Below are 25487 nucleotides of genomic sequence, written 5' to 3'. Positions count from 1 at the left end.
AGCTGGTGTATAGGACATAGATCGGAGGGCGTGTTGGACATATACCAGCTGGTGTATAGGACATAGATCGGAGGGCGTGTTGGACATATACCAGCTGGTGTATTGGACATGGATCGGAGGGCGTATTGGACATATACCAGCTGGTGTATAGGACATGGATCGGAGGGCGTATTGGACATATACCAGCTGGTGTATAGGACATGGATCGGAGGGCGTATTGATCATATACCAGCTGGTGTATAGGACATGGATCGGAGGGCGTATTGGACATATACCAGCTGGTGTATAGGACATTGATCGGAGGGCGTATTGGTCATATACCAGCTGGTGTATAGGACATTGATCGGAGGGCGTATTGGACATATACCAGCTGGTGTATAGGACATAGATCGGAAGGGTGTATTGGACGTATACCAGCTTGTGTATAGGACATAGATCGGAGGGCGTATTGGTCATATACCAGCTGGTGTATAGGACATAGATCGGAGGGCGTATTGGTCATATACCAGCTGGTGTATAGGACATGGATCGGAGGGCGTATTGGACATATACCAGCTGGTGTATTGGACATGGATCGGAGGGCGTGTTGGACATATACCAGCTGGTGTATAGGACATAGATCGGAAGGGTGTATTGGACGTATACCAGCTTGTGTATAGGACATACATCGGAGGGAGTCTTAGACATATCCCAGCTGCTTTATGGGACATACGTCGTAGGGCGTACTGGTGTATGGGACATGGAACATCGTGTCCATTTGCTAGCTGGTGTAATAGATATGAATCTGAGTGCGTTTGGGCCATAAGTCAACTGGTCTGTTTGACATAAATCTGAGGGTGTTCTGGTCATACAACAGCCAGTGTAAGGTATTAATTCAGTGAGTGTATAACATCTTAGCTAGCTATATATAGTGCATGGTAATATATTTGTGGGTGCATTGGACACCAACCATCCCAGCATGATACATGTGCGTATTGAGTCATCTGCAGTCGGGAGCATAGAGAATTGAATTGAACAGTTTGGACATATTCTGGATACCACATAGCCATATGTATAATTGCAACTGCAGTGTGTTGTAATATTGAAATCAGTTATCATATCTCTCCATGTAAATAATGCTCTTTTGTTTGCTTGTTTGCTTGTTGTTTTACATCTCAGTCATCAATTGCTCGGATAAATTGAGACGACCTGTCAAACTCGAGTCTGGGTCTTGGCACCTTGACTGTTACTAGATAACATGGTCGTCAGTACACTAGTTCCTACCTCGAATGCTTAATATACTTACTTACGTATTCTTGCTTTATTACAGAACAGAACTTGGTTTCATGTAATACATGTATATGCTCCCGCATATGGGGTTTTCAAGAGATTCATTCTACGAGGCTTTAAAATCTACACGTGGGACGTGTGTGTGTGTGTGTGTGTGTGTGTGTGTGTGTGTGTGTGTGTGTGTGTGTGTGTGTGTGTGTGTGTGTGTGTGTGTGTGAAAGTACAAAGTGAAACATTGTTCAACAAAAGTTAACGAAGAAGTCTTTCTATGTGTCGGTTACATAAGTATTTCAAGAACCGCTGTCATAAAATTTTGAACGTGTGTGTCCATTGTTGGCTTGAGTGACTTAACGACACCCCCTGCCAATGGAATGAAGAAGCCTGCGGATGAAACCTTGTGGTATGGTAGTCCATTCTTCCTGAATAGCTTGGCGTAATTGCTGTACATTCTGTGACCCTGCTTGACGTTGACGTAAACGTCTGTCTAGCTCACACCACAGATGCTCTTTTGGGTTGAGATTCGGTGACCCTGAAGGCCACGACAGTACGTTTGTGTTCTCAGCTCTCAGGAATCAGTACAGACGTGGGCACGAGCAATGCCATGTTGGAAATGGAGCCTGGTGCTTGCATTCTCCTAGCGTGGAGTTCTCTACCATTACGGTGCTGGACGCATTGAAATCATGTCAGGGGGATCAACGTAGATGCAAGTTATCCCTCTGTGGGGGACCCGTGAAGAGAATAGGTCTTCAGCAACTCATACTTGCCGTAAAAGGTGACTCTGCTTGTCGTAAAAGGCGACTAACGGGATCAGGTGGTCAGGCTCGTTGACTTGGTTGATGTATGTCATAGACCCCAATTGCGTGGATCGATGCTCATGATATTAATCACTGGATTGTCTGGTCCAGACTCGTTCATTTACAGACCTCTGTCATATAGCTGGAATATTGCTGAGTGCGGCGTTAAACAACAAACAAACCAGCCAACCAACCCTCTGTGGGGTCCTGGAGTTTGGAGTCAGTCCTTTATGTATACACATACTATACTAACTTGTACATCGGCCGATGACCTTTGATACAATAAACGTCTTTGACTTTGACTTTGACAGTGCAGATTGCACTGCTGTGTACTTCCCACCCCCTCCTCCCCTTTTTAAATGATATCAGCGTCGGTCCAACCTGTCTCCTCCGGTATGGTTCTCGGATCAATGCACGCTGCGACAACCAGTTACATGTAGAGACGGAGCCAAGCTACCGTTGCCAATATAGGTGATGGCTATACTGGTTAACTGTCTATAGGTGTCATAGTAACATATACAGATCGTATCACGCATACCACATGCGCCGTCAGTTTAAGGTTGGACCGTCCGGGTCAGCGCACCTAGCGGGTTAGTAAAGGGAAGATAAAGTGAAAAAGATCCCCCATTATCCATCGACACAGATTGCAGGGTGAGGGGTGGGGATGCATCGGTCCCTACCAACTCCATCACCATTTCTCAACACTGTTAACATATGACAATATATCTACCGGGAGGGACAACCATATTCAAATTCAACCACTACGAAGCGAGTAATATTTGGACATGTACATATACTATTGACGTGAGACGAATGTAAACAACAGAACCCTTGTGATGCCTCTTGTTAGAAGAATAGCAAACATAAGCTGTATACATTCGCGTCCTTGCTTGACTACCAGTTAGCAAGGAATAGGTGTATCCTCAAAACACTTACAGTTCAAATATAATATATACAGGAAGGTGGTTTACCTATTACCTATGCATTTGCATTAACTGAACGCCAGTCTGACCTGTTAAACGGTAATGACCTGCACCGGCTTTGACTTTCTTTCCAGACTAAACTGTGTGTGTGTGGTGGCGTGAATATAACGGAAATACTTTTTTAATTTTAGCAAAACACTCATTCATGCACTCAGTCGTTCTGGCAAGGGGGGCGGTCGGGTAGCCTAGTGGTTAAAGCGTTCGTTCGTCATGCCGAAGACCCGGGTTCGATTCCAGACATGGGCACAATTTGTGAAGCCCATTTCTGGTGTCCTCCGCCGTGACATTGCTGGAATATCGCTAAAAGCGGCGTAAAACCACACTCACTCACTCACTCACTCACTCTGGCAAGGGAAAGGGACAACAGGTTCAGGAGTTGCAGTTCTAGAACGCCTGATGACAACATGCTGAATGATGCGGTCATGTAAACAAGGGACGATTCAAACGTCCGATTGTGTACAAAACCAAAGGCGATGTTTACATAATGATAAGATAATATTTATCGTATACAGTCTACAGATAGTCAGAATCAGGTAGAACATTAGACGTACGGTAAGCGTACGATTCAAATCAACAGTAACCTTGACAATATTGACGCAAAGACACTGATAGCAGCGTAGATATATTGATTGCGCACTTTGTAGTATTGGCCTACTTCGCGATAACTCGTTTCACTGCAGATACGGTCTGATATTTTAAATACATTTTCCATTCCTTTTGTATTGCTAAAATTGTCATCAAGAAGATATGGCTGGCCTAGAGTCGAAAATTTCAAATATATTTTGTATGCCTTTTGAACTGCTAAAACTCTCACCAAGAACATATAGCTGCCCTAACAATTTTATTAATCATAGCCTCGCCGGGGGATGTTAAGTGTAGATTCGTTCACCCCATTGCGTCAAATGAGAAGCAATTACTTTGGACTGGTTATTCAAGTTCTGTAATGTGGCTGTATGGGTGTCACATTGCGGTGTGCGGTCCTTGCATGTCCTGTTATCACTGGTTATACTGAACCAGAGTCGGTCAGTTACAATGAGCATTTGATCTGGGTTTAACGCCGCTTTGAACAGTATTCATGTTTTCAGGTGATGCAGGTCTCACCCGTGTACCGCTTTGCTGAAACACCTAGAAATATAATCGGGGCGAAACGGGATTCGTACCCACAATCATAGGTTTCTGGCATGCCTAGGGGACGCAACTCTGCACAGTGAATTGCAGCGCCATGGAGTGAGTGAGTGAGTGAGTGAGTGAGTGAGTGAGTGAGTGAGTATGGTTTTATGCCGCTTTTAGCAATATTCCAGCAATATCACGGCGGGGGACACATAAAATGGGCTTCACACATTGTACCCATGCCGGGAATCGAACCCGGGTCTTTGGCGTGACGAGCGAAGGCTTGAACCACTAGGCTACCCCACCGCCCCAGCAGCGCCATGGACAACTGGGATACCCGTGTCCCCGATTAGTTACTGACCACAGAGCTTGATTATAATTGGTTGTTGTGTTGTAGCCTAGTTATTTGAGACATTGGTAAATGTGTGGAAAATATATACATATACTGAAACACTTTGAAAAGTCCTACTAATGTTCGATATTTTGTAATTTTTGACAAAATGGAGACAAAAATTAAATAAGCTGTTCTTGGTATTTAGGCCTTAGATAATCAAACACGCAATATCTTTGTACGGTTTCAAATGTGTTTGGAAATAGATTCGAGTACAAAAACACATACTTTCTGATTTCGAGATAAAATGGAGTGTGCATTGTCATTGTGTTTAAGTATACTTGTGTCTTTTGCCGTGATGTGGCTTGACTATTGCTACAAGAGTAGCACTCGCTGTATTTCCCACAGTATTTAGCTTATTCGTTCCATCGTACGTGCCCGGGTGGGCCATGTAAAGTCGTCCCAGATAGGAGGTGTTACAGTTACTTATCTCACGTCATGTGACGGTTACAACGTAGACAACGTATGATGCTTGTCACAGATCAGTCAGCAGAGGTAGACAGCCAAGACATGTCGACTAAAGCCCTTGGGAACTTTGTACAATGCCCTGTGTGCAGAACGAGGTATGACCTGTGATTCATTTAGTTGAATTAATTGTATTTCGGTTCAAACATGTTTACCGATATGTGGCAGATTCCAATTGTTCCCGTGGTATCAGAACTATCTGATGTGTGATTGGTAGTCTTTCTACCTGCCCAACCATTTGTTTGTGTCGGTATTTGTTTATAAAATAGGAAAACGCACAACTTTATGGATATCAACTTTTGTTTAATGCATAAGCAATGATTATTAATCTGACGTTCCAGCTTCACAGGGGCGGTCGGGTAGCCTAGTGGTTAAAGCGTTCGCTCGTCACGCCGAAGACCCAGGTTCAATTCCCGACATGGGTACAATGTGTGAAGCCCATTTCTGGTGTCCCCCGCCGTGATATTGCTGGAATAATGCTAAAAGCGGCGTAAAACCAAACTCACTCACTCACTAAAGCTTCACAGGGGTGTGAGAATGGACATACAAACGTCGCTATATGCCATGAACCAGAACTTGTTATCCTTAAATTTGTGCAGTTTTTATTTTACTCTCCAGCTTCTAGAATGTCAATCAACACTTGGTAATGTAAGGTAATCCAGCGTCGGGGATACAGACGCTCTCTTCTTGTTTGATTAATATCAATAATCAAATTCCCTTAATTATACAGACCGCCTCCGTGGTCTAGTGGATAGAGCGTCTGCCCTAAGAGCTGAAGTCCGGAGGTTCGATCCCCGGCCGCGTCATGCCAAAATACGTTAAAAGATGGTTACTTGTTTTAACCCTGCCTGACGCTCGACATTAACGGGATAAAACAAGCACTGGTCGGCTCGGAGTCGGTTTACAGTGTCTGAGTGGAGTATCCATGTTAAACTGCGTCATGGTATCTCAGTGAACTGCATGCAATAATCTCGACATTAAACCCCATTTCACTCACCTTGTCATCATACTTGCGAAAGCTGATTCTTAACGTGTAAATTTCTTACTCGTTCTCCTCGACAGCCACGTCCCCACCAACGGAGCACTGAAGGATGGCGTCTACGCTTCTACCTGTGAAAACTGTGGCCACTTCTTCAAGTTCAAGGCCACAGGTCCTCTCAAGTCATCGGTCAACTTCACCATTAATGGGACTTCCTACTCAGGTACACGCAGAGCTGTGACAGGAGGTAGACTTCTGTATCCTGAAAGGAAGCTTCGCTATCTCGGACGATTCGGTCACTGGTATTCCCTTATATTAATAAAGAAAATAGATAAATAGTGATGTGAGTGGTTTGTCAACCCGTTGATGAACACGGTGACATCTCAACTTTTCGATGGTCTCCGATGTCTCTGGTGTATTCATTGGGCACCGGGTCATTACGACGCTGATGCTTCTCGTAAAAACACCTCAGGATTTACATGACATTAGCTGATGTGAATGAATACCACAACCACATGGTCTGTAACCACTTTACGTAGGTTCACAATATGATCTGGCTGCACCCTGAAACCATGGATCGTTGCTCGTCCTTTCAATTACAAACTAGCTGATTATGAGATTTGATTGTGGAATAGGGGGCACGGGTGACCCAGTCGTCTAAGGCGCCGCGATTCGCTATGCATAGTTGCGTCCCTTAGGCACACCAGAAACCTATGATTGTGGGTTCGAATCCCGGTTCGCCCCAATTATGTTTCTTGGTTTGTCAGCACCATACCCGTGCTCGGTGGTTTCACCGAAGTGGTAAACGTCTGAGACCTGCATCACTTCGGGCTTTCCTCCCACATTAAGCTGACACGCCGCGATATAACTGGAATACTGTTAAAAGCAGCGTTAAACCAAACTCACTCACTCACTCATCACTTCGGGCTTTACTCCGCTGACACGCCGTGATATAACTGGAATACTGTTAAAAGCGGCGTTAAACCCAACTCACTCACTCATTGATTGTGGAATATTGTGTTAAACAGCCAGGATAAAGATGAAAGAAAGAAAGAAAATTTCAATAACACATCGTCAAGTTCCCATTCTCTCTATATTTGGTCTTAACTTTCGAGAATGTTTTTCTCATTCCAGTTGGCAACCAGTATGCCGCAGCTCTGTCCCTGAATGAGTTCATGAGGTCCCAGGGTGTGTCCTATGGCACCAAGGTGATGTGTATGGAGGGAGGGTGTGGCGTGTGTCTCGTCACTACCACACTGTATGATCCCATCACAAAGGCCGTGCAGACCTACACAGTCAACTCGGTAGGAACACAATACATATAGTGTCAGTACATTTGTGAAAAAATAAAAGATAACGAGATAAGGTCTGAAATGAAAGATGTATTTGCCAGTATGATTTATGTTGTTGTTGTTGTTGTTGTTGTTGTTGTTGTTGTTGTAATGCCAGTAAAAAAATATACAAAAACATTTCGACATCAGTAGTCCTCTAACTGTCACGCCAATAATTGTACCTTGCAAATTGATAAGAGCGGCCCGTTAGGATTAATGGGTAGAATAGTGTAAGAGCTGACATATGACATATGTCCCAATGTAATGTATTTATATTGTAGCATTTAACTTTTCACGGTTCACACGTGGTTATCTACACATCATCGTATTATTTAATGTTTCAAGCATCGTTCACTCACTCACAAGCTAAATATATGTGTGGAAATATAAAAATAACGAAATAACCATACAAAAACTCATTAACAAATTATACATGTTTTGTCAGTGTCTGGTTCCTCTCTACACGTGTGACGGGATGCAAGTGACAACCATTGAAGGTCTCGGCAACCCCAGGGATGGCCTACATCCGATACAAGACCGTCTGGCACAGTACAATGGCTCCCAGTGTGGCTTCTGTAGCCCCGCCCAGGTCATGAATATGTATGGGTAAGGTCTTAAATATGCATTATTGACCCCGTCCATTGCTGTAAATTTGATCATTGCCTCCTCCAGGTTTTTAGTTTCAGATCACATCTGACAAGTAGAAACAGATAAGTATGTGAATACCTGAACACATGACACTTTTTTATGGAAAGCAACTTTTTTTAAAAGATAAATTAAAAGAAGTTGCTTTTCATATAAAAAGTGTCTTGTATTCATATTCTCCGAACTTCTAAATGCCTTTTCAAAGACATTGATCTAATTGGTCATTTTGTTCTGTGATGTCAACAATAAGTGACGTTGTTCTGTGTTCCAGGCTGCTGAAGAGAACTCCCAATCCGACCATGCAACAAGTAGAAAATGCCTATGATGCCTCCATCTGCAGGTGTACTGGTCAGTGTGTCCTCTCTACTGTAATTACTAGTAGAGCTTACCCGTTCTCATGGGTTTCACCAAATTGGTAAACGTCATGATCACTTCGGCCTTCCTCCCATATTAAGCTGACACGCTGTGATGTAACTGAAATAATGTTCAAAGCGACGTCAAACCAAACTCACCCACTCAATATTGTAATCGAATTATAAAGAACAATTCTTTTTAGGGATCATGAATATTTTGGGTGACATTTATTTTGTGTAGTGAAGATTGAGTTTCTTTGAATGTGTACGGTACATACAAATTCCTTGATCCCTAACCGTTTCTGTTCAGTATGGAATAAATGTACCATACATTGTACCACTGCTACGTAATTGGATGGTATTGTAGCTGCTGAGGCCATACAGTGAAACCCAAAGGCTAACAACCATGACATGTTACTCCTTTTATCACGATTTAAAAAATCGTTGTTTAACGCCGCACTCGGCAATATTCCAGCCATATAAAGGCCTGTTAATAATCGGGACTGACCCAGACAATCCAGTGATTAACAACATGAGCAGCTTTTGATACGATGATATGCATAAACCAAGTCAGCCTGACCACTAGATCCCGTTAATCGCCTCTCAAGACAAGCATTGGTTGCTGAAAATCAATTCTTTTTATTCAAAGTAGGTTAGGTAGGTGAATAAAATAGACAGACTCGTACAGACCAATAACGAAATCATGGGAGAAAACCTTACTTATTGCTTCAGTTCAAGCTGAAATTAATTAGAAGTCATAGATAGAGAAATTGTTATTTTATTTCGTCATATCTTTTCTCACCTTTCTTCTTTCTTCCGAAGGATATCTTTGAGAAATATCAGAAATATATTCGCCCTAAAGGTACACGTACATTCATCTGAACAGACTGTCGATATCGTATATGTTTATTCCAAAATAAACAGATATCAGAAACAAGCAAATCATTGTAACCAGTGTACTGTTATCATTGTTATCACAAAATACGAGAAACTGCGATACGATTACACGCAATATCTTGTAGACAACGATATTCATGTACGATTCGTTCGTACAGAAAGATAATACTTGATTGATATTGGTATAATATACCAGTTGGCTGTCAGTTAGTCCTCTATATGAAGTCCCAATAAGATCTTTATTTTAAATATTTTAGTTTTAGAAACATACGCTAAAGCGACGCGGTAGTTTTGAGACTGCCCCCATCGAGAATCGAATTTGAGCTGGCCTAAGCTTGTGCGAGGCGTCAAAGTGGGCCGGTTCGGCGGTCTGGTTGTTTGCGTCCCGTCGCACCCCGACACTGGGACAATGCTCATCATATCAATCACTGGTTTGTCTGACAGAGATTAGAGAATTTGCAGACAATCGTTATATAGCTGAACATTGCTGATTGCGGCGCAAACAACATACACACAAACAGAAAATGTAAATCAAGTTTCACTTGTTATATTTGAAGATGGCGCCACGACACCGTTATAGGTTCAAGTCCCTCGTCGTATTCATATAATGTCAAACATTGAATTGAAGATACCAATACAATTTATTGTTTTTCGAAAAAATTAAATTATTTCTTTCTTCAAGAAACTGAATAATGAGACGTTAATGTGAACGTAATGCTTGTCCTTGTGCGTCTTAACAGTAGCACCTATCGATAAAACAAAAACGCTCTGACCCATTCCTCTATCACCATGGTGACGTTTTCGTATACAGTCACATGTTCCCCTGTACGACGCTCGGTTCACAGCTGTGATATAACATAAACTCTCCACATTGTTTTTTGTTGCAGGGGGAACGGGTGGCCCAGCCTTCTAAGGCGCAGCGATTTGCTGTGCAGAGTTGCGTCCCTTGGGCACGCCAGAAACCTATGATTGTGGGTTCGAATCCCGGTTCGCCCCGATTATGTTTCTAGGTTTGTCAGCACCATACCCGTGCTCGTGGGTTTCACCGAAGTGGTAGACGTCTGAGACCTGCATCACTTCAGGCTTTCCTCCCACAATAAGCTGACACGCCGTGATATAACTGGAATACTGTTAAAGCGGCGTTAAACCCAACTCACTCACTCACTTCTTGTTGCAGCATCCTCATATTCTTTCTGAAAATGTGAAATCAGCCTCTTCATCTTCTTAAATGATGAAATGCTTTTAAATTATTTATAGGGTACCGTCCAATCCTGGACGCCATGAAGTCGTTTGCTTCTGATTCTGCACCAAATCTCCCCGGAGGTACCATTGACATAGAGGTAAATATACTAGTTTAAATGCATGTAAATATATGAAAACAACCTTGTGCTCTGTGTGTATGAATGCACCCCAAAGGGCCCCGTTTATCCATAAGAGCAACAATACCAATGCTAAACCGTTACCTGTGTTTCCCATTTGTTATTCAAATAAAAACGACAAAACTCTTTCCATTTTCAATAGAAATCAAACCATGTCATTCTTTCAAGGAACTGGACAAGAAGATATGCAGTAAAACCGGGAAGACCTGCACAGGACGCTGTTCATCTGAGGGACAGACTGACCCGGAGCACGTCCCCCTCCACATTGTGCTGCAGGGGTCACAGTGGTACAAACCCACCACCAGACAGCAGCTGTACGCCCTCCTCGGCCAACACAAGGGGGACAACTACAGACTCGTGTTCGGAAATTCAGGATATGGTATACCATGATTTCTCGTTGTTCATTCGACCCCTTCCCTGGTCTAGTTGATAGAACGTCTGTCCGGAGAGCGAAGGTCGGTGGTTCGATCCACGGCCGCGTCATATCAAAAGACGTTAAAGGATGGCACATGTTGTTACCTGTATCGCGATTTGTATTTGAAGGGTACAACAAGGACTGGTCATTTCGGAGTCAAAATAGTGTGTCTGAGTAGGGTATTCATGTTAAACTGCGGCATGATGTCTCAGTGGGTGAGCACTAAAAAACCGACAAAATGGCGACCATGAACAAACAACCACGTCGCCATATAAGTGAAATAACATTGAACGCGACATTAAACTTCACTTTATCTCACCTCATGGTTCTTTCCATGCTAGAACAAGATATGTCGGTATAAATGGTTGGTTGGTTTGTTGTTTAACGCCGCACTCAGCAATATTCCACCTATATGACGGCGGTCTGTAAATAATCGAATCTGGACCAGACAATCCAGTGATTGATATCATGAGCATCGATCCACGCAATTGGGATCGAAGACATGCATCAACCAAGTCAGAGAGCCTGACCACCCGATCCCGTTAGTTGCCTTTAACGACAAGCATAGTCACTTTTTACGGCAAGCATGGGTTGCTGAAGATCAATTCTACCCCGGAATCTTCACGGGTCCGGTATAAATGGAAGCGGTGGGGCAAAACATCATTCATATTGTCTTTATTCTGACATTTGTTCAATAGTACTGTGTTGTGGTGTGTATGATACATGGACATTTCGTGTGAGTTGTCCTTCTGTCTTTTTGTTAGTGTGTGACGATATTTGCCATGAACCATCTGAACTGTTTGGCGAATAGTGTGAGTTATTGATGTGCACACTTACTGTAGCATATATCTGATGATGTCTTCCAGGTGTCTACAAAGAGATCGGTCCTTGGATGTATGACGTACTGATAGATCTGCGTGGCATCCAGGAGTTCTATGACATTTCAGTAAGTTTCTCATAGACGTTATTACTACTCTGAGAATAGTGAGTGAGTGAGTGAGTTGGGTTTAACGCCGCTTTTAACAGCATTCCAGTTATATCGCGGCGTGTCAGCTTGTGATGCAGGTCTCAGACGTTTACAAGCACGGGTATGGTACTGACAAAGCTAGAACATAATCGGGGCGAACCGGGATTCGAACCCACAATCATAGGTTTCTTGCGTGCCCAAGGGACGCAACTCTGCACAGCGAATCGCGGCGCCTTAGACGACTGGGCCACCCGTGCCCCCTCTGAGAATATGCCTATCCACATCTTTAATACATTATTCGTATTTTTGGAAGCATTGATCCTATGAGGGACCGACCTTTTATTGTTAGGAGGCAGAAAGGAACAAGGGTTTTAAAACCTAAGGAAGGCAATGATCCTACTCCCAGAATATCAAATGGTCTAATGTATTATTCCTACTTTTCGACATTTACAAGAATTTCAGGATCATGGTTTCGTTTTGACAGATTGACTCCTCCAAGGTGCTTTTTGGTCCCAGCATCACTCTGACCAACATGATGGAGGTGTTTGAGAAAAACAGCACCAACCCCGGTTTGTCCTACTTCCGGGATTTCGCCAGCCACGTGGCCGTCATCGCTAACACTGGAGTGAGGAATGTGAGTAGATCCTGATCTCTACATCTCTCTTGGACACACACATGTAGAGAGGACCCATGATCTGAATCTTATAAGTTGCTCAACTGTTTGAAGAGTGAGTGAGGAGAGGCTTTAACGCCGCTTTGAGCAGTATTCCAGTTATATCACGTGTCGACTTCATGTTGAAGGAAAGCTCAAAGCAGGAGCAAGGGTGTGATGCTGTCAAACCTAGACACATAATCGGGGCGAACCGGGATTCGAACCCACAACCACAGGTTTCTTGTGGGCTCAAGTGACGTAACTCGGCCCAACGAATTGCAGACTGGGCCACCCGTGTCCCTTAATCACATACAAAAAACGTAAGCCTCGAGGTGATTTAGGTTTGAATTGGTTCCCGGGAACCTATGCTTGTCGTAGGTGGCGATTTAATAGATGGATGGTCAGGCTCTCTGACTTGATTGATTGCGTGTCATCGTTGGCCGTTGCTCATAATATCAATCACTGGTTCGCCTTGTCTATATTCGATTATTTACAGGTCTCTGTCATAAAGCTGGAATATTGCTGGTCGATTCGTTAAATAACAAACATATAAACAAATACAAAACATGAGCAAGAACGATTGAGGGTGTTGTCCTGTTCTCTAAGAGATACCTGAACAGATGCTTTCTGTTTCATCTGGAAAAAATATTCATGGTAGCTTGGTTATTGTGTGTGTTTAGTTGGGCAGCTGGGCAGGTAACCTGATGCTGAAGAACCTGCACACTGAGTTCCCGTCTGATGTCTTCACTATGGGAACAGACACATACTGGAAAAAAACCTCGTTGCATCAAATATTTACTTCTCGATATGCCGCTTATTTCGAAGTCACTTGTTTGCCTTGATTGCATCAGTGTCAACAGCGTTGCATCCCGCTATAAATCTCTGGATCCATCATAACAATTCCTACCATTATGGCAGAACTGAATTTCTGAGAAGACAGAGTGTGTTTCAGTTGGGCAGCTGGGCAGGTAACCTGATGCTGAAGAACCTTCACACTGAGTTCCCGTCTGATGTCTTCACCATGTTCGAGACAGTCGGAGCAACTCTGTTTATAGGTGAGAAATGAGTATGTTTGTGAAAGAAGTAGAGCTTATCTATAGGTAAAAAGAAAAAAAGGACCTAGTTTGACCATGACATCGCAAGATCTTTCTCTGAATGTATTTTATGTTTCTCTTTGATGCCAACACATTCACATGGGGCGAAACAAAGTGAGACAATATAATCAAATTGACCAGCATGTGTGCACTGACAAAATAAATGATTAGCTGATTTATTTCACCTGAGGTGAGGTGAGGTGAAATGGGGTTTAACGTCGCGTCCAAGATCATTGCACTTATATAGCGACGTGTGTGTGTGTATGTGGCTGCTTGTACTAGTCCGGACTGATGCCGATTTATAGTGCTAGCTCACTGAGATATCATGCCGCAGTTTAACATGAATACCCCACTCAGACACAGTATACTGACTCCGAGCCGACCAGTCCTTGTTTTAGCCCCTTAATGCCGAGCGCCAGACAGGGTAACAACAAGTACCATCATTTAACGTCGACGCGGTCGGGGATCGAACCCCGGACCTTCCGCTCTGCGGGCGGACGCTCTACCACTAGACCACGGAGGCGGTCTATTTCACCTGACCAGCTGTAGTCATGGACACAACTGTATCACGTTCCCGATGTTACGTCATTACTAACATCCGGGTAGTTTTTGTCTTTGTGTCATCTTTGTATGTACGTCTTTCCCACATCAGCACATTTATGCTTGGGCCTCCGTGGCCATTATCTGTTGTAACAATGACAAGACATTATCTAAAATACAAATTTACCACGTGAATAACTTTGTTGTGACGTAAGTTCCGTAGAAACAGTACCCAATGAGGTTCAAGCTCAGGTATTAAAACTCCCTACAGACATGGAATCAGCGTAGAAATCATTTTATAACTGAATGAATTAGTCCTATATCAACTTATGTTACAGGATCGAGTGATGGCTCAGAGAAATCATACAGTCTCATGGACTTCCTGAACCTCGACATGAAGGGCAAGGTCATCCTGTCTGTCATGCTTCCAACATTCCCATCTGGAGACGTGTATGTCAAGACCTTCAAGATTACCCCCAGACACCAGGTAATCTATGACAAACTGTGTTGATGGTGAAACGGTTCCAAGGATCTATTGACATTATATACACAATAGTATCGAGAAGGCACGGGATTACAATGTGTCTTTTAAAACAAGTAAAACACTCGTATTCCTCGACAACGTTGAATGTACATTGCATTGCCGACTTTCATAACTTCATGATCCGAAGCCAGAGTACTTTTCACATCTCATACAACCACCTTGTTCAGATGATTTTTATGTCGTTGTACCACTCACCAAGTACCACTAGAACCTACAACCATATTCCCCTACCATCATAATTAAACTGATAAGCAAAACACTTATAAGCAAAATATTCTACACTTCCCAGTTGATTTTATTTTATGTTTGATTTTCAATTGATTTATCTTAAGATTGCGATATTATATCCAACACTGAACTGTACTGGCACTTAGCACTCAAGGAATACTTTTAAATGGTTTTTGTTTTCAAAATATACTTAGATTTAAAACTATTTGCAATCAGAACAAGTTTGCATAATACACAACTGCCGATGGGTGTCTCATAACATGTTATCTTTGGAAATCAATAAATTTGCTTTTTGGGGCACAATGAACAACATTTCAAACGTGGTAGAGGTCATGTGGTTGCACATTTCTTACCCCAGTTTTCATTGAACCAACTTATTTTTACACAAAATTACCCAGCCACGGTTTTATAAACTGTTGCAGGAATGAGTGATGGATAAATGGATAATAATCAAATCTAGTTCTGTAAATCGTCGATTCCATTAAACAAAACTCGGTATCCTATCTTTTGCCCCTCAGTCTAGTAACTGGGGATCGGAGAATATTTTGCACTGATGAGATGAAGAGGAGATGACTTTGTGACCGCAAGGAGACAGTCCTCAGCTTTAATTGGGCAGTTGTGGTTTGGAAGGGCAATACAATTGAAACCAAAAATACGTCTGTAATACTCGAGCTTTTAATTCAGCGCACACAAAATCCACTCATTTATTTCCTCACTTCAGAATGCCCACGCCTATGTGACAGCAGGCTTCAGGATGCAGCTGGACAGGAACAACAACTTCACACTCAAGACAAAACCATCCCTAGTGTACGGTGGCATCAACAAGACACTAGTAAGTCAAGAATATGCTAAAGGCAGATAGTGGAGTGAGTGAGTGAGTGAGTTGGGTTTAACGCCGCTTTTAACAGTATTCCAGTTATATCGCGGCATGTCAGCTTAATGTGGGGGGAAAGCCCGAAGTGATGCATGTCTCTGACGTTTACCTCTTCGGTGATACCCACGAGCACGGCTATGGTGTTGACAAACCTAGAAACATAATCGGGGCGAACCGGGATTCGAGCCCACAATCATAGGTTTCTGGCGTGCCCAAGGGACGCAACTCTGCACAGCGAATCGCGGCGCCTTAGACGACTGGGCCACCCGTGCCCCCACTTTTATCATGAAAGTCACAGTCGAAGAACATCTTTCCTGCCTGTTTGTTTCCAGTATTGATTATACCTTGTGGTACAACATGGGATTTACAATTATGGCTTTCTAGAGTTTGATAAATAAGCACAAAAACACTCTAAACCTAGCAGCCTCCGTTCCTGAACTATTGTGACTGGGCCACCCGTGCCGCCTCAGATGGTGGAAGCAATACGATTATAAAACCAAGGCAAATACAGGTTATACATATGCAATTATTTACACATTCAGTAATACAGACGTTTTTACAGCATTGTTTTGTTCCATAACTTTGTGAACAAAGGTTGTTTATTTCCCTAGGTCCACGCTAGCAACACAGAGGCGTTTCTCCAGGGTAAACAGTTGGGAGATCCTGCAGTCCTCCAACGTAAGTGACATGAATTGGTCCATTAACATTTAAGCGAAGCACTTTGTGAGCTTTTAGACACAGTCCATTGTAGGTACATAATACCTACATGAATATTTAGATCAAGATGAGCAATTGTCTTGCCTTTGCATGTGTTCGTGATTGGTACCACCGGCGGGGCATAATACGCTCAACTTTTCGCAAATACATGGTATCATCACAATTTCATAGTGATTCATGAACACATGCTAATGATATAGTCCGAATCATACCATCGACTCTGCTTTTTGCAGAGATTTCTATTGTACATTGAAAGACTTTTAGCATTTATGAAGACCATCCAATGCTTCAGGATTCATTCGCTATTGCTGTATCACAGAAAAAGATGAACGGTATCCTAGTTTTGTCCCTAAAAAGATCTGCATGTGTAGTTATGCTTCTTATTATATACCTTTACAAGTATCCATGCCAATGGAATACTGAAGTAATATTGCCTTGAGCATTTCCAGGTAAGATACATATTTATATAATCGGAAACAATGTCAAATATGCGATTTAAAGTAATCACAAACGCATGTAGTTATGTTACGTCTCGTACCTTGTCTGCAAGATTACAACAACTTCAATGTTTTAAACGCCGTAATTTTGCTAAGGCATGGATTATTTTCATTATAGCTGGAATATTGCCAATGGACGATAATTGTCAAGTGCACCTTTCTTTTATAATTGTTTATATTTCTTATATTATTATAACAAAGTTACCATGTTATGTCCTTAGTGGTCACAAGTCTCGATTTGAATGTAATGTATGGTTGGGTAAGTACCACAAATATATTCGTCCTACATTCCAACATGTTACATAGCGGGGATACTTTGATCCATGTATTATGTACAGGTGCTATAGCGACTCTGTCGGCGGAGCTGGTCCCCGACACCACCCCTGGCTTGTCCAGTACAACCTACAGGAAGAACCTGGCCGTCTCTCTGTTCTACAAGGTCAGTACCGTTGTCTGACTGACGCTCGGGCAAGTCTGTATTACATTGCAACATAATATCCCCATGTCAAATGGCCATCTCTCTGTTCTCAAGGACAGTACCCGTAATTGTTGTCTGATTGAACCAGAGCCACTCTTATCTGTTTCTGTTGAGACTCATTAGTTCATTGCAATTTATTTGGACAATGATTAGTTGTCAGGAATGTAGTACTTTTGAATGTAAGCAGTAGCGAGGAAGTTATTAAATTTAGATGCACGAATTGTCTGTAAACTTTCGAAATAGCATGGATGGATGTCAAGCGTTGTATAAAAATGTGGAATATTCCGTGATGTTTTTTGTGTCACTGGACTGGTCAAGCTCTGTGTAGAAAGTACTGAACGCTAGTTAGACTACAGAAGTGGAGCGGGTGCGTGCCTGTCTCATCTCACATTGCATCTCACATTCCATCTTACATTACATCAAGACCAGGTTTGGTGTGAAGACCCCTTATCACCCCGGATTCCCAGCCTTGGCTTAACCACTGTTGCGGATAGGTAAATATTATTCTTACTGAACTGAAGCGTTGTTAAATCCAACTATATCACCTTTAACTACATTTTAGTGTGTGCTCGGCATGTGTGGTGAGAAGGCAGCGGCAAGATTCCAGAGTGGAGGCACAAACTTGATGCGGCCCGTGTCATCCGGCACTCAGACATATGACAGTCATAAAGATGAATACCCCCTGACTCAACCTATGACAAAAGTGGACGCTCCCCTACAGGTAATTCCAACACGTCTTAGAATTATCGAGCACCTGCAAGGATTCCTTTTTGGAGGGTTCCAATCGCGAATTCTCCATGATTATGTGTGTCAGCACCGTGCTTGTAAGTAATACAATGAAAATACGCTTTCGAGCATTAATTTCTATGCATAAGGAGGTATTTGAAAAAAGATACTAGTATATTTTAATGTATGTATATCACTGCATATTTAAATATAATTTTATATTTATATCGTGAAAATTACAAATGTTATCTTTTAGGCAACTTTTGGCCAGGTGTATAGAATAAGAAAAATATTTAAAACATTAAATCAAATGTACATAAGATACAAACATAAAACTATATCATAAGTATTATTAGTAGTAGTAGTCGTCGTCGTCGTCGTGGTAGTAGTAGTAGTAGTCGTAGTAATAGTAGTAGTCGTCGTCGTCTTCATAGTAGTAGTAGTAGTAGTCGTCGTAGTAGTAGTAGTAGTAGAAGTCGTCGTCGTCGTCGTAGTAGTAGTAGTAGTAGTTGTAGTATGTGTTTAGAATGTGATCAAAGTACCCCCAAGAACACAGTGCGATATTAGGATCGAATCATGACAGTATATACTGTCAACAACATGGCCCCGATTCCAGTACTGGCAACTGGAGCAAATATAACTCATGGGATCAGAAACTAACACCACGAGATATGTGAGCTGAGTCCAGAACAATTATTCTTCTTGTTACAAGTGATTCATGAGCCTAACCTACATTCCGTCATTGACATGTTTCCTTCAGACTTCAGGCACTGCCCAGTACATCAACGACGTCCCTCCCGTGCAGCGTGAAGTGTGTGCATCATTCGTCATCAGCAACGTCGGCAACGCTGACATCGACACCGTCGACACTTCTGCAGCTCTGGTAACTTGAACAATTTGATGGACGCCAAATGAGGAATCAGTATGCATACGGGCCTCGTAATACTGCGAAATAAAAAGAAATGTCATGAATATAACGTGGTGTCCGTGCCCGGACGTTTGATTTACAATCGCGATAAAAACGCAAGGATGTCGACTCCCTGCTAACACTCGTAGGAGTCCATATAAGAACGTGTACAGTAGTGACAGATGTCAGAAGACATATAACCACATATAACTGTTAAAATTGTTTCTGTGGGATTGGGTGGCCCAGTCGTCGAAGGCGCCGCAACTGGCAATGCAGAGTTGCATCCCTTGGTAACCTATAATCGTGGGTTCGGATCCCGGTTTGTCCCAATTTTGTTTCTAGGTTTGCCTGCACCATACCGTGCTCGTGGTTTCACCGAAGTGGTAAACGTCTGAGACCTGCATCACTCCGAGCTTTTCTCCCACATTAAGCTGACACGCCGTGATATAACTGGAATACTGTTCAAAGCGGCGTTAGGCCAAACTCGTTAACTCACTTGCTCAAACATTTTTTTTTTATCTTCAAATAAAAGTGACATAATTTTGGTAAAAACATGAAAAAAACGGTCTCCAAAATGGTCTGCATGTTATAGGAACTGTGAAATGTCCTGATCGCACTTAAATCCTATAATATCACTGCTTCATGGCTGTCCGATACATCAATACCAAGAGGACCCGAGTGACATTCCAGCTATCCGTATCAGTATACGTTATATGACTAAGCTCCATCAGGACATACAGATACAAATCTTGAATAGATAGCCAGCAAAGTTATACAAGATCTCAAAGGTCAACTCAACTTGTACACATTCGTACATCAGGACTGATCAAGATTGATGTGGACCGCCTCCGTGGTTTAGTGGTAGAGCGTCCGTCCGGAGAGCGGAAGGTCCGGGGTTCGATCCCCGACCACGTCATACCAAAAGACGTTAAAAGATACTTGTTGTTACCCTGTCTGGCGCTCGGCATTAAGGGGCTAATACAAGGACTGGTCGGCTCGGAGTCAGTATGCTGTGTCTGAGTGGGGTATTCATGTTAACCTGCGGCATGGTATCTCAGTGAGCTAGCACTATACATCGGCATCAGTCCAGATTAGTACAAGCAGCCACACACACACATACACGTACATGCACGTCGCTATATAAGTACAATAATCTTGGACGCGACGTTAAGCCCCATTTCACCTCACCTCACCTAAAGTTTGATGTCTATTCAATGTGAGATAATAGGTCGCTGGTTTGTTATCTTTCCGGGGCGAGGGAGTTAAATGACTTTAAAACCCAAGTTTCCACCCTTGCTGAACTAGACTAGAATTATGGAGTTTTGACTGGATTGACGTGTCTATGTAGAGTCCAATCTAAATCGCGTGACGAAATCGACATCCGGATCGTAAACTGCCGCGCAGATTTCGGTCGACTGCAGGATTTGCAAAGCATGTGTACCGTCAACTGGGCGTCGACAGATATTTTCCAAATCTTTTCATTTTCATTAATCCAGGTGTTCACCTGATTTGAAGCACTTCGAGCAGAAAGACCCGATTTATTACAATACAGGGACCGTATCTAACAAATAACTTAGTTTTGACTTTAGAATACCCTTAAGTTTCTGAAAATGCACTTAGCTCAAGTATTTCACAAATATAAACAATACTGTTCCTGTCAAATCTGTAGCGCTGTATCAGTTCATAATCATCTAATGAATGTAGAACATCTCTTTTCTCATTAAATATTTTTGGATTACGGCTGGCAGCCATTTTGTTTTACATGACTTCAGTCAAAAATATATTATTTAATTCCAGCAAGGTGAGTCACAAAATGACAAAACTTAAGTCTTAGTCTTTTGATAAATATGATATAAATCTAAGTCAATACAACAAGAAAAATAAGTTTTTAACTGACTTAACTTTCATTACTGACTTAAGTTCTTGATTATTGATCAGATCGTCTTCACTGGGCGACGCCATTTTATATGATATGAGAGGTTGAATGTGGATGTGTACCACTTTACATATTTCAACATATTAGAATTCTCAAGTATTGGTTCAAGATTCTTAAAATGCCTATTGATAGATTTTCTAGAAAATGTTACAATATGATGTTAGTGTATGAAAAACATGGAAGCCGCAATTTGGTATATGATGTAAAGTCGTTATTAAATGATTGCGGCTATGGGTATGTTTGGCATAATCAATGTGTACCAAACAATCCAGATTCATTTTTAGTATCTTTACGCCAAAGACTTAAGGATATATACTTGCAAAAATGGGCATCGCATGTTTTAAGTTCAGAAAAATGCAATTATTACAAGTTTTTCAAGAACACAATTCCCCCAGAATACTATGTGTTTGACATCAACTTTAAAAGGTTTAGAATAAGTTTAGCACAATTTAGATGCAGCTCTCATAGACTTAGGATCGAAGTAGGCAGGCATAGAAACATGGACAGAGAATTGAGAATATGTAAGCAATGTGATTTAAATGTGATTGAAGATGAGTTTCATTTTCTGTTAGTTTGTCCAAAATACGACCACCTTAGAAGAAAATATATTGATCTGCCTGGTTATGTACATCCCACTCTACAAAGATTTACAACGATCATGTCAACAACTGATAAAGATACTCTAAAAAATCTATCAATGTTCATTTATCATGCTATGTTAATTAGAATATGACCTGTTAAACGGATCTGTAACCACTCCCGAAAAAAGAATTGTACTATGGGCCTGAGGCCTTTCAGTATGGAATAAAACTTATCCTACATCCTACATGAGAGGTTGAATCTCATTGGTCAGTAGAAAGGACATAGAAGGGGAAAGAAATGTTAATAGCCACTTCGGCCTCGAGTAGATAATTAGGGGTGGGCATTTTTATATTCCGGATGGTGGAGAACTGCGATCTATTTTGCCTGGGGTTTGACAAGAATATGTCGCTGAACATAATAGTTGTCCAGAATAAAAATGTGTTGTGGAAAAACAATAAAAATCACCGGCCCCTCCTTTCGCCAAAAATAATTCGTCTTGAAGCACGGAACGAAATAAAAGTCTTTAACATGCATCCAAGGCTACCTGTTAGAAAGTTAAAAGGTCAAAACGCTCCGACCTGACACTAATGGATGCTGGCTTCCATCAGATAAAGAAGATTGAATTAAATTCAATATGGACATGTTATACATGAGCTTAAAAACATCAGTATAGACACACACGCGATGTAATATTCTACATCTACAATTGTTAAAATATGAAGGTTTCGAGAAATAGCAGCATCTTGAATTGAGTGACGACACAGGTGTGCACACGACGTCGTCAATAACGTCACTAAATATTATCATTATTAATATTTTCACTATTATTTTTATAGAGGTTTCGGAACTCGCTTTGTTTGGACCATAGGGGTAGTAAGTAAAGATGAGTTCACTTTGATATTAACCTTATTCTCATGTATGTTTTCTATGCTCAGAGTTATCCTGGAGTTCTGAAGTACATCTCTGCTGCGGATATACCACAAGGAGGCAGGAACAGTTTCAGTGCGACATTCTTCCTTCCCGAAGAGGTACTGACTAAATATCATTCGATTTGCTGGAGTATGTTAACTGTTTGTTTCCTGTTAACGCCGCACTTGGCAATATTCCAGCTACATGACGGCGGTCTGTAAATAACAGAGTCTAGACCAGACAATCCAGTTATTGACACCATGAGCAACAATCCACACAATTGAGATACGATGACATGCATGAACCAAGTCAGCGAGCCTGACCACCCGATCCCCTAGTCGCCTCTTACGACAAGCAAAGTCAAGCCTGTTTGTTGAAGACCTATTCGAACCCAGGGTCCTGTTGATACCATTTCGCTATTAGTAAGTATCGATGATATTGCTTTGATTTTTACTGATCAGTGGATATATAAATATGAGTGTACAGTCATTTTTTCGCAACGTTTCCTCGGTGCTTTTGTGATGCAAAGATTAGATCATGTTTTGACCCACTCTGGTGATACAAAACACAATTTCCCATTTTTCCAGCCAATGTGTGAAACAGTTTCAGTCCGAGAACCCATCTGTATCTATTTCAATGTGAAGACATACGATGATATTACTCACTGCTTATCTTTGTCCAGATATTCTGCAGTGGCCGAGTTCTCTACAGTGGGCAGCCAATCGGTCTCATCGTTGCAGGTAGGACTGCAAGGCAACAGTGTGATAATGTTTTCTTTCATGCTTGAAGAAACTCAAGACTTCAGGCAAAGGCAGAGTCGCATCCCTTAGTAAAGGTTCTAGACTCACCCCGATAAAGATACTTGGTCAGCACTAAGTCAAACTCATGGGTTTCATCCATGTTGAAGACATCTGACCTACTGATGATATGAATGTGCTGGCTTCACCAATATTGTTGAAATCAGAACTACCTATCTGAGCGGCGTTAAACCTAAGCTACAGTTAAAATATGGTGTTTGGGTAAGATAGGTGTTACGGTTTGTCATACAGTACTACATGTGCCTATATTGAAAATGGTTGACACTTGTGGAGAGGTTTTCAGCAACCCATGCTTGCCGTAAAAGGCGACTGTGCTTGTAACGAGGTGAATATAAGGATCGGGTGGACAGGTTGCTGACTTGGTTCATGCATGCCATCGTATCCCAATAGCGTAGATCGACGTTCATGATGTCAATCACTGGATTGTCTGTTCAAGACTCGGATATTTACAGACTGACGTCATATAGCTGGGATATTGCTGAGTGCGGCGTCAAACAACAAACAAATAAAACAAACGAAAATGGTTCTCTTGTTCCAGTGGACAAACTATCAGCGGACACAGCAGCCAGCATGGTGAAAGTTACCTACAAGAACGTCCAGCCTCCCATCATTACAATGGAAGATGCCATTCAGAAGAAGTCAGTATTTCCAAATGTTGTCAAAGGAATCAAAGTTGGAGATGCTGCAGGTAACCGTATATTCTGACATAAACAGTACGTCATGTAAACATGTTATCAAAGAACATCTTATATGTAATTAAACAATGAGTGAGTGAGTGAGTTGGGTTTAGAGCCGCTTTTAACAGTATTCCAGTTATATCACGGCGTGTCAGCTTAATGTGGGAGGAAAGCCCGAAGTGATGCAGGTTTCAGACGTTTACCACTTCGGTTAAACCCACGAGCACGGGTATGGTGCTGACAAACCTAGAAACATAATCGGGGCGAACCGGGATTCGAACCAACAATCATAGGTTTCTGGCGTGCCCAAGGGACGCAACTCTGCAAAGCAAATCGCGGCGCCTTAGACGACTGGGCCACCCGTGCCCCCTGTAATTAAACAAACCGATTAAACTTGCTATATAAATATGGCAACGGAAGCTGGACGGCAGAGTTCATTCTCAACGAATACAGAATCCTTAAAGCCAATTCTTGTCCACGCCATGGTGCCAAATCGACATGATATCATTCATGAACGTTAATTTGCATAACAGCATTGTTTTAACTTCAATTGAACTCAGCATCAACTCATACTGTGTTATAAGCTATATCTGTTATGAGAACTATTATTTTGCAGCTGCAATAGCTGGCTCGGACCATCAAATCACCGGCCGGATCCAAATGGGGCATCAGTACCATTTCCATATGGAGACACAGGTGAGAAGCTGTTTGCATATAATCCATACGGATTATACAGTGCCTGCACCTTTTGTTCTGGACTACTGGTGCAGCCAGGCATGCTTAATACTTAGACAATAGTAGACGGCAGGGGTTGTCTCAAGACATCGACATAGTGGAGAAAGTTTTTTACATGTTTGGTAGAGTGTCTTCACATAGAGTATATACAAATCACATAATACAATATAACCAGAGATTCGTCTCTCAGCCATCAAAACACAATCCAAGCGACACAATTTATATAATCCAATATACAACTATATTTATGATTTAGAGTCCCATTGTTGAAAGTCGCAGAAGCAGTGGTCACTAGCTGCAAGGTGTCCCAGATTGTATACTCGGACCCCATGGTACCACGGCATTCATCGTATCGCGGCATTTGTGATTTCCGATAGTTCACGCGGGACACGCCTCTTAGCGGCTGTCTATTAATGCAAATCAGTAACCAGGAAGTGCTCACTTCGTAAACAATTTCAATTTCCTCGGAATGTTCCGTCTGCTGTAAGTGAGGAGTTATTAATGCGTTGATACTTACTTCTTGCATCTGTTGTAATATTGCCTTACCCCCATCTATCAATGGCCAACGATATAACCCGCAGTTCCCCAAGTAAAC

At 42.1% G+C, this 25487-nt stretch overlaps 2 protein-coding genes across 2 annotated transcripts in view; both read left to right on the top strand.

Moving 5' to 3' along the window:
• LOC125371665 (xanthine dehydrogenase-like) overlaps positions 1-2538 on the top strand; it is a 33764-nt gene extending 31226 nt beyond the window's left edge. The window contains exon 35 of the mRNA XM_048386548.1: positions 2375-2538. Within this exon, the coding sequence (XP_048242505.1) occupies positions 2375-2538 (164 nt within the window). The remainder of the gene's footprint in view (positions 1-2374) is intronic.
• Positions 2539-5012: 2474 nt separating this feature from the next.
• The window catches only part of LOC124138164 (xanthine dehydrogenase-like), a 39248-nt gene continuing 18773 nt past the window's right edge, over positions 5013-25487 (top strand). Inside the window, exons 1-20 of the mRNA XM_046504694.2 lie at positions 5013-5110; positions 6075-6214; positions 7126-7295; positions 7768-7928; positions 8239-8315; positions 10475-10557; positions 10765-10975; positions 11878-11957; positions 12463-12612; positions 13583-13685; positions 14603-14751; positions 15758-15868; positions 16522-16588; positions 17463-17563; positions 18165-18323; positions 19089-19211; positions 22689-22781; positions 23345-23402; positions 24019-24168; positions 24774-24853. Coding sequence (XP_046360650.2) covers positions 5013-5110; positions 6075-6214; positions 7126-7295; positions 7768-7928; positions 8239-8315; positions 10475-10557; positions 10765-10975; positions 11878-11957; positions 12463-12612; positions 13583-13685; positions 14603-14751; positions 15758-15868; positions 16522-16588; positions 17463-17563; positions 18165-18323; positions 19089-19211; positions 22689-22781; positions 23345-23402; positions 24019-24168; positions 24774-24853 — 2364 coding nt within the window. The remainder of the gene's footprint in view (positions 5111-6074; positions 6215-7125; positions 7296-7767; positions 7929-8238; positions 8316-10474; positions 10558-10764; positions 10976-11877; positions 11958-12462; positions 12613-13582; positions 13686-14602; positions 14752-15757; positions 15869-16521; positions 16589-17462; positions 17564-18164; positions 18324-19088; positions 19212-22688; positions 22782-23344; positions 23403-24018; positions 24169-24773; positions 24854-25487) is intronic.

Source organism: Haliotis rufescens, unplaced genomic scaffold, assembly GCF_023055435.1.
Source record: "Haliotis rufescens isolate VD_foot unplaced genomic scaffold, xgHalRufe1.0.p SCAF_6, whole genome shotgun sequence".
In the NCBI taxonomy this organism is placed as follows: Eukaryota; Metazoa; Mollusca; class Gastropoda; order Lepetellida; family Haliotidae; genus Haliotis; species Haliotis rufescens.
This window is presented reverse-complemented; position numbering and strand designations above follow the sequence as displayed.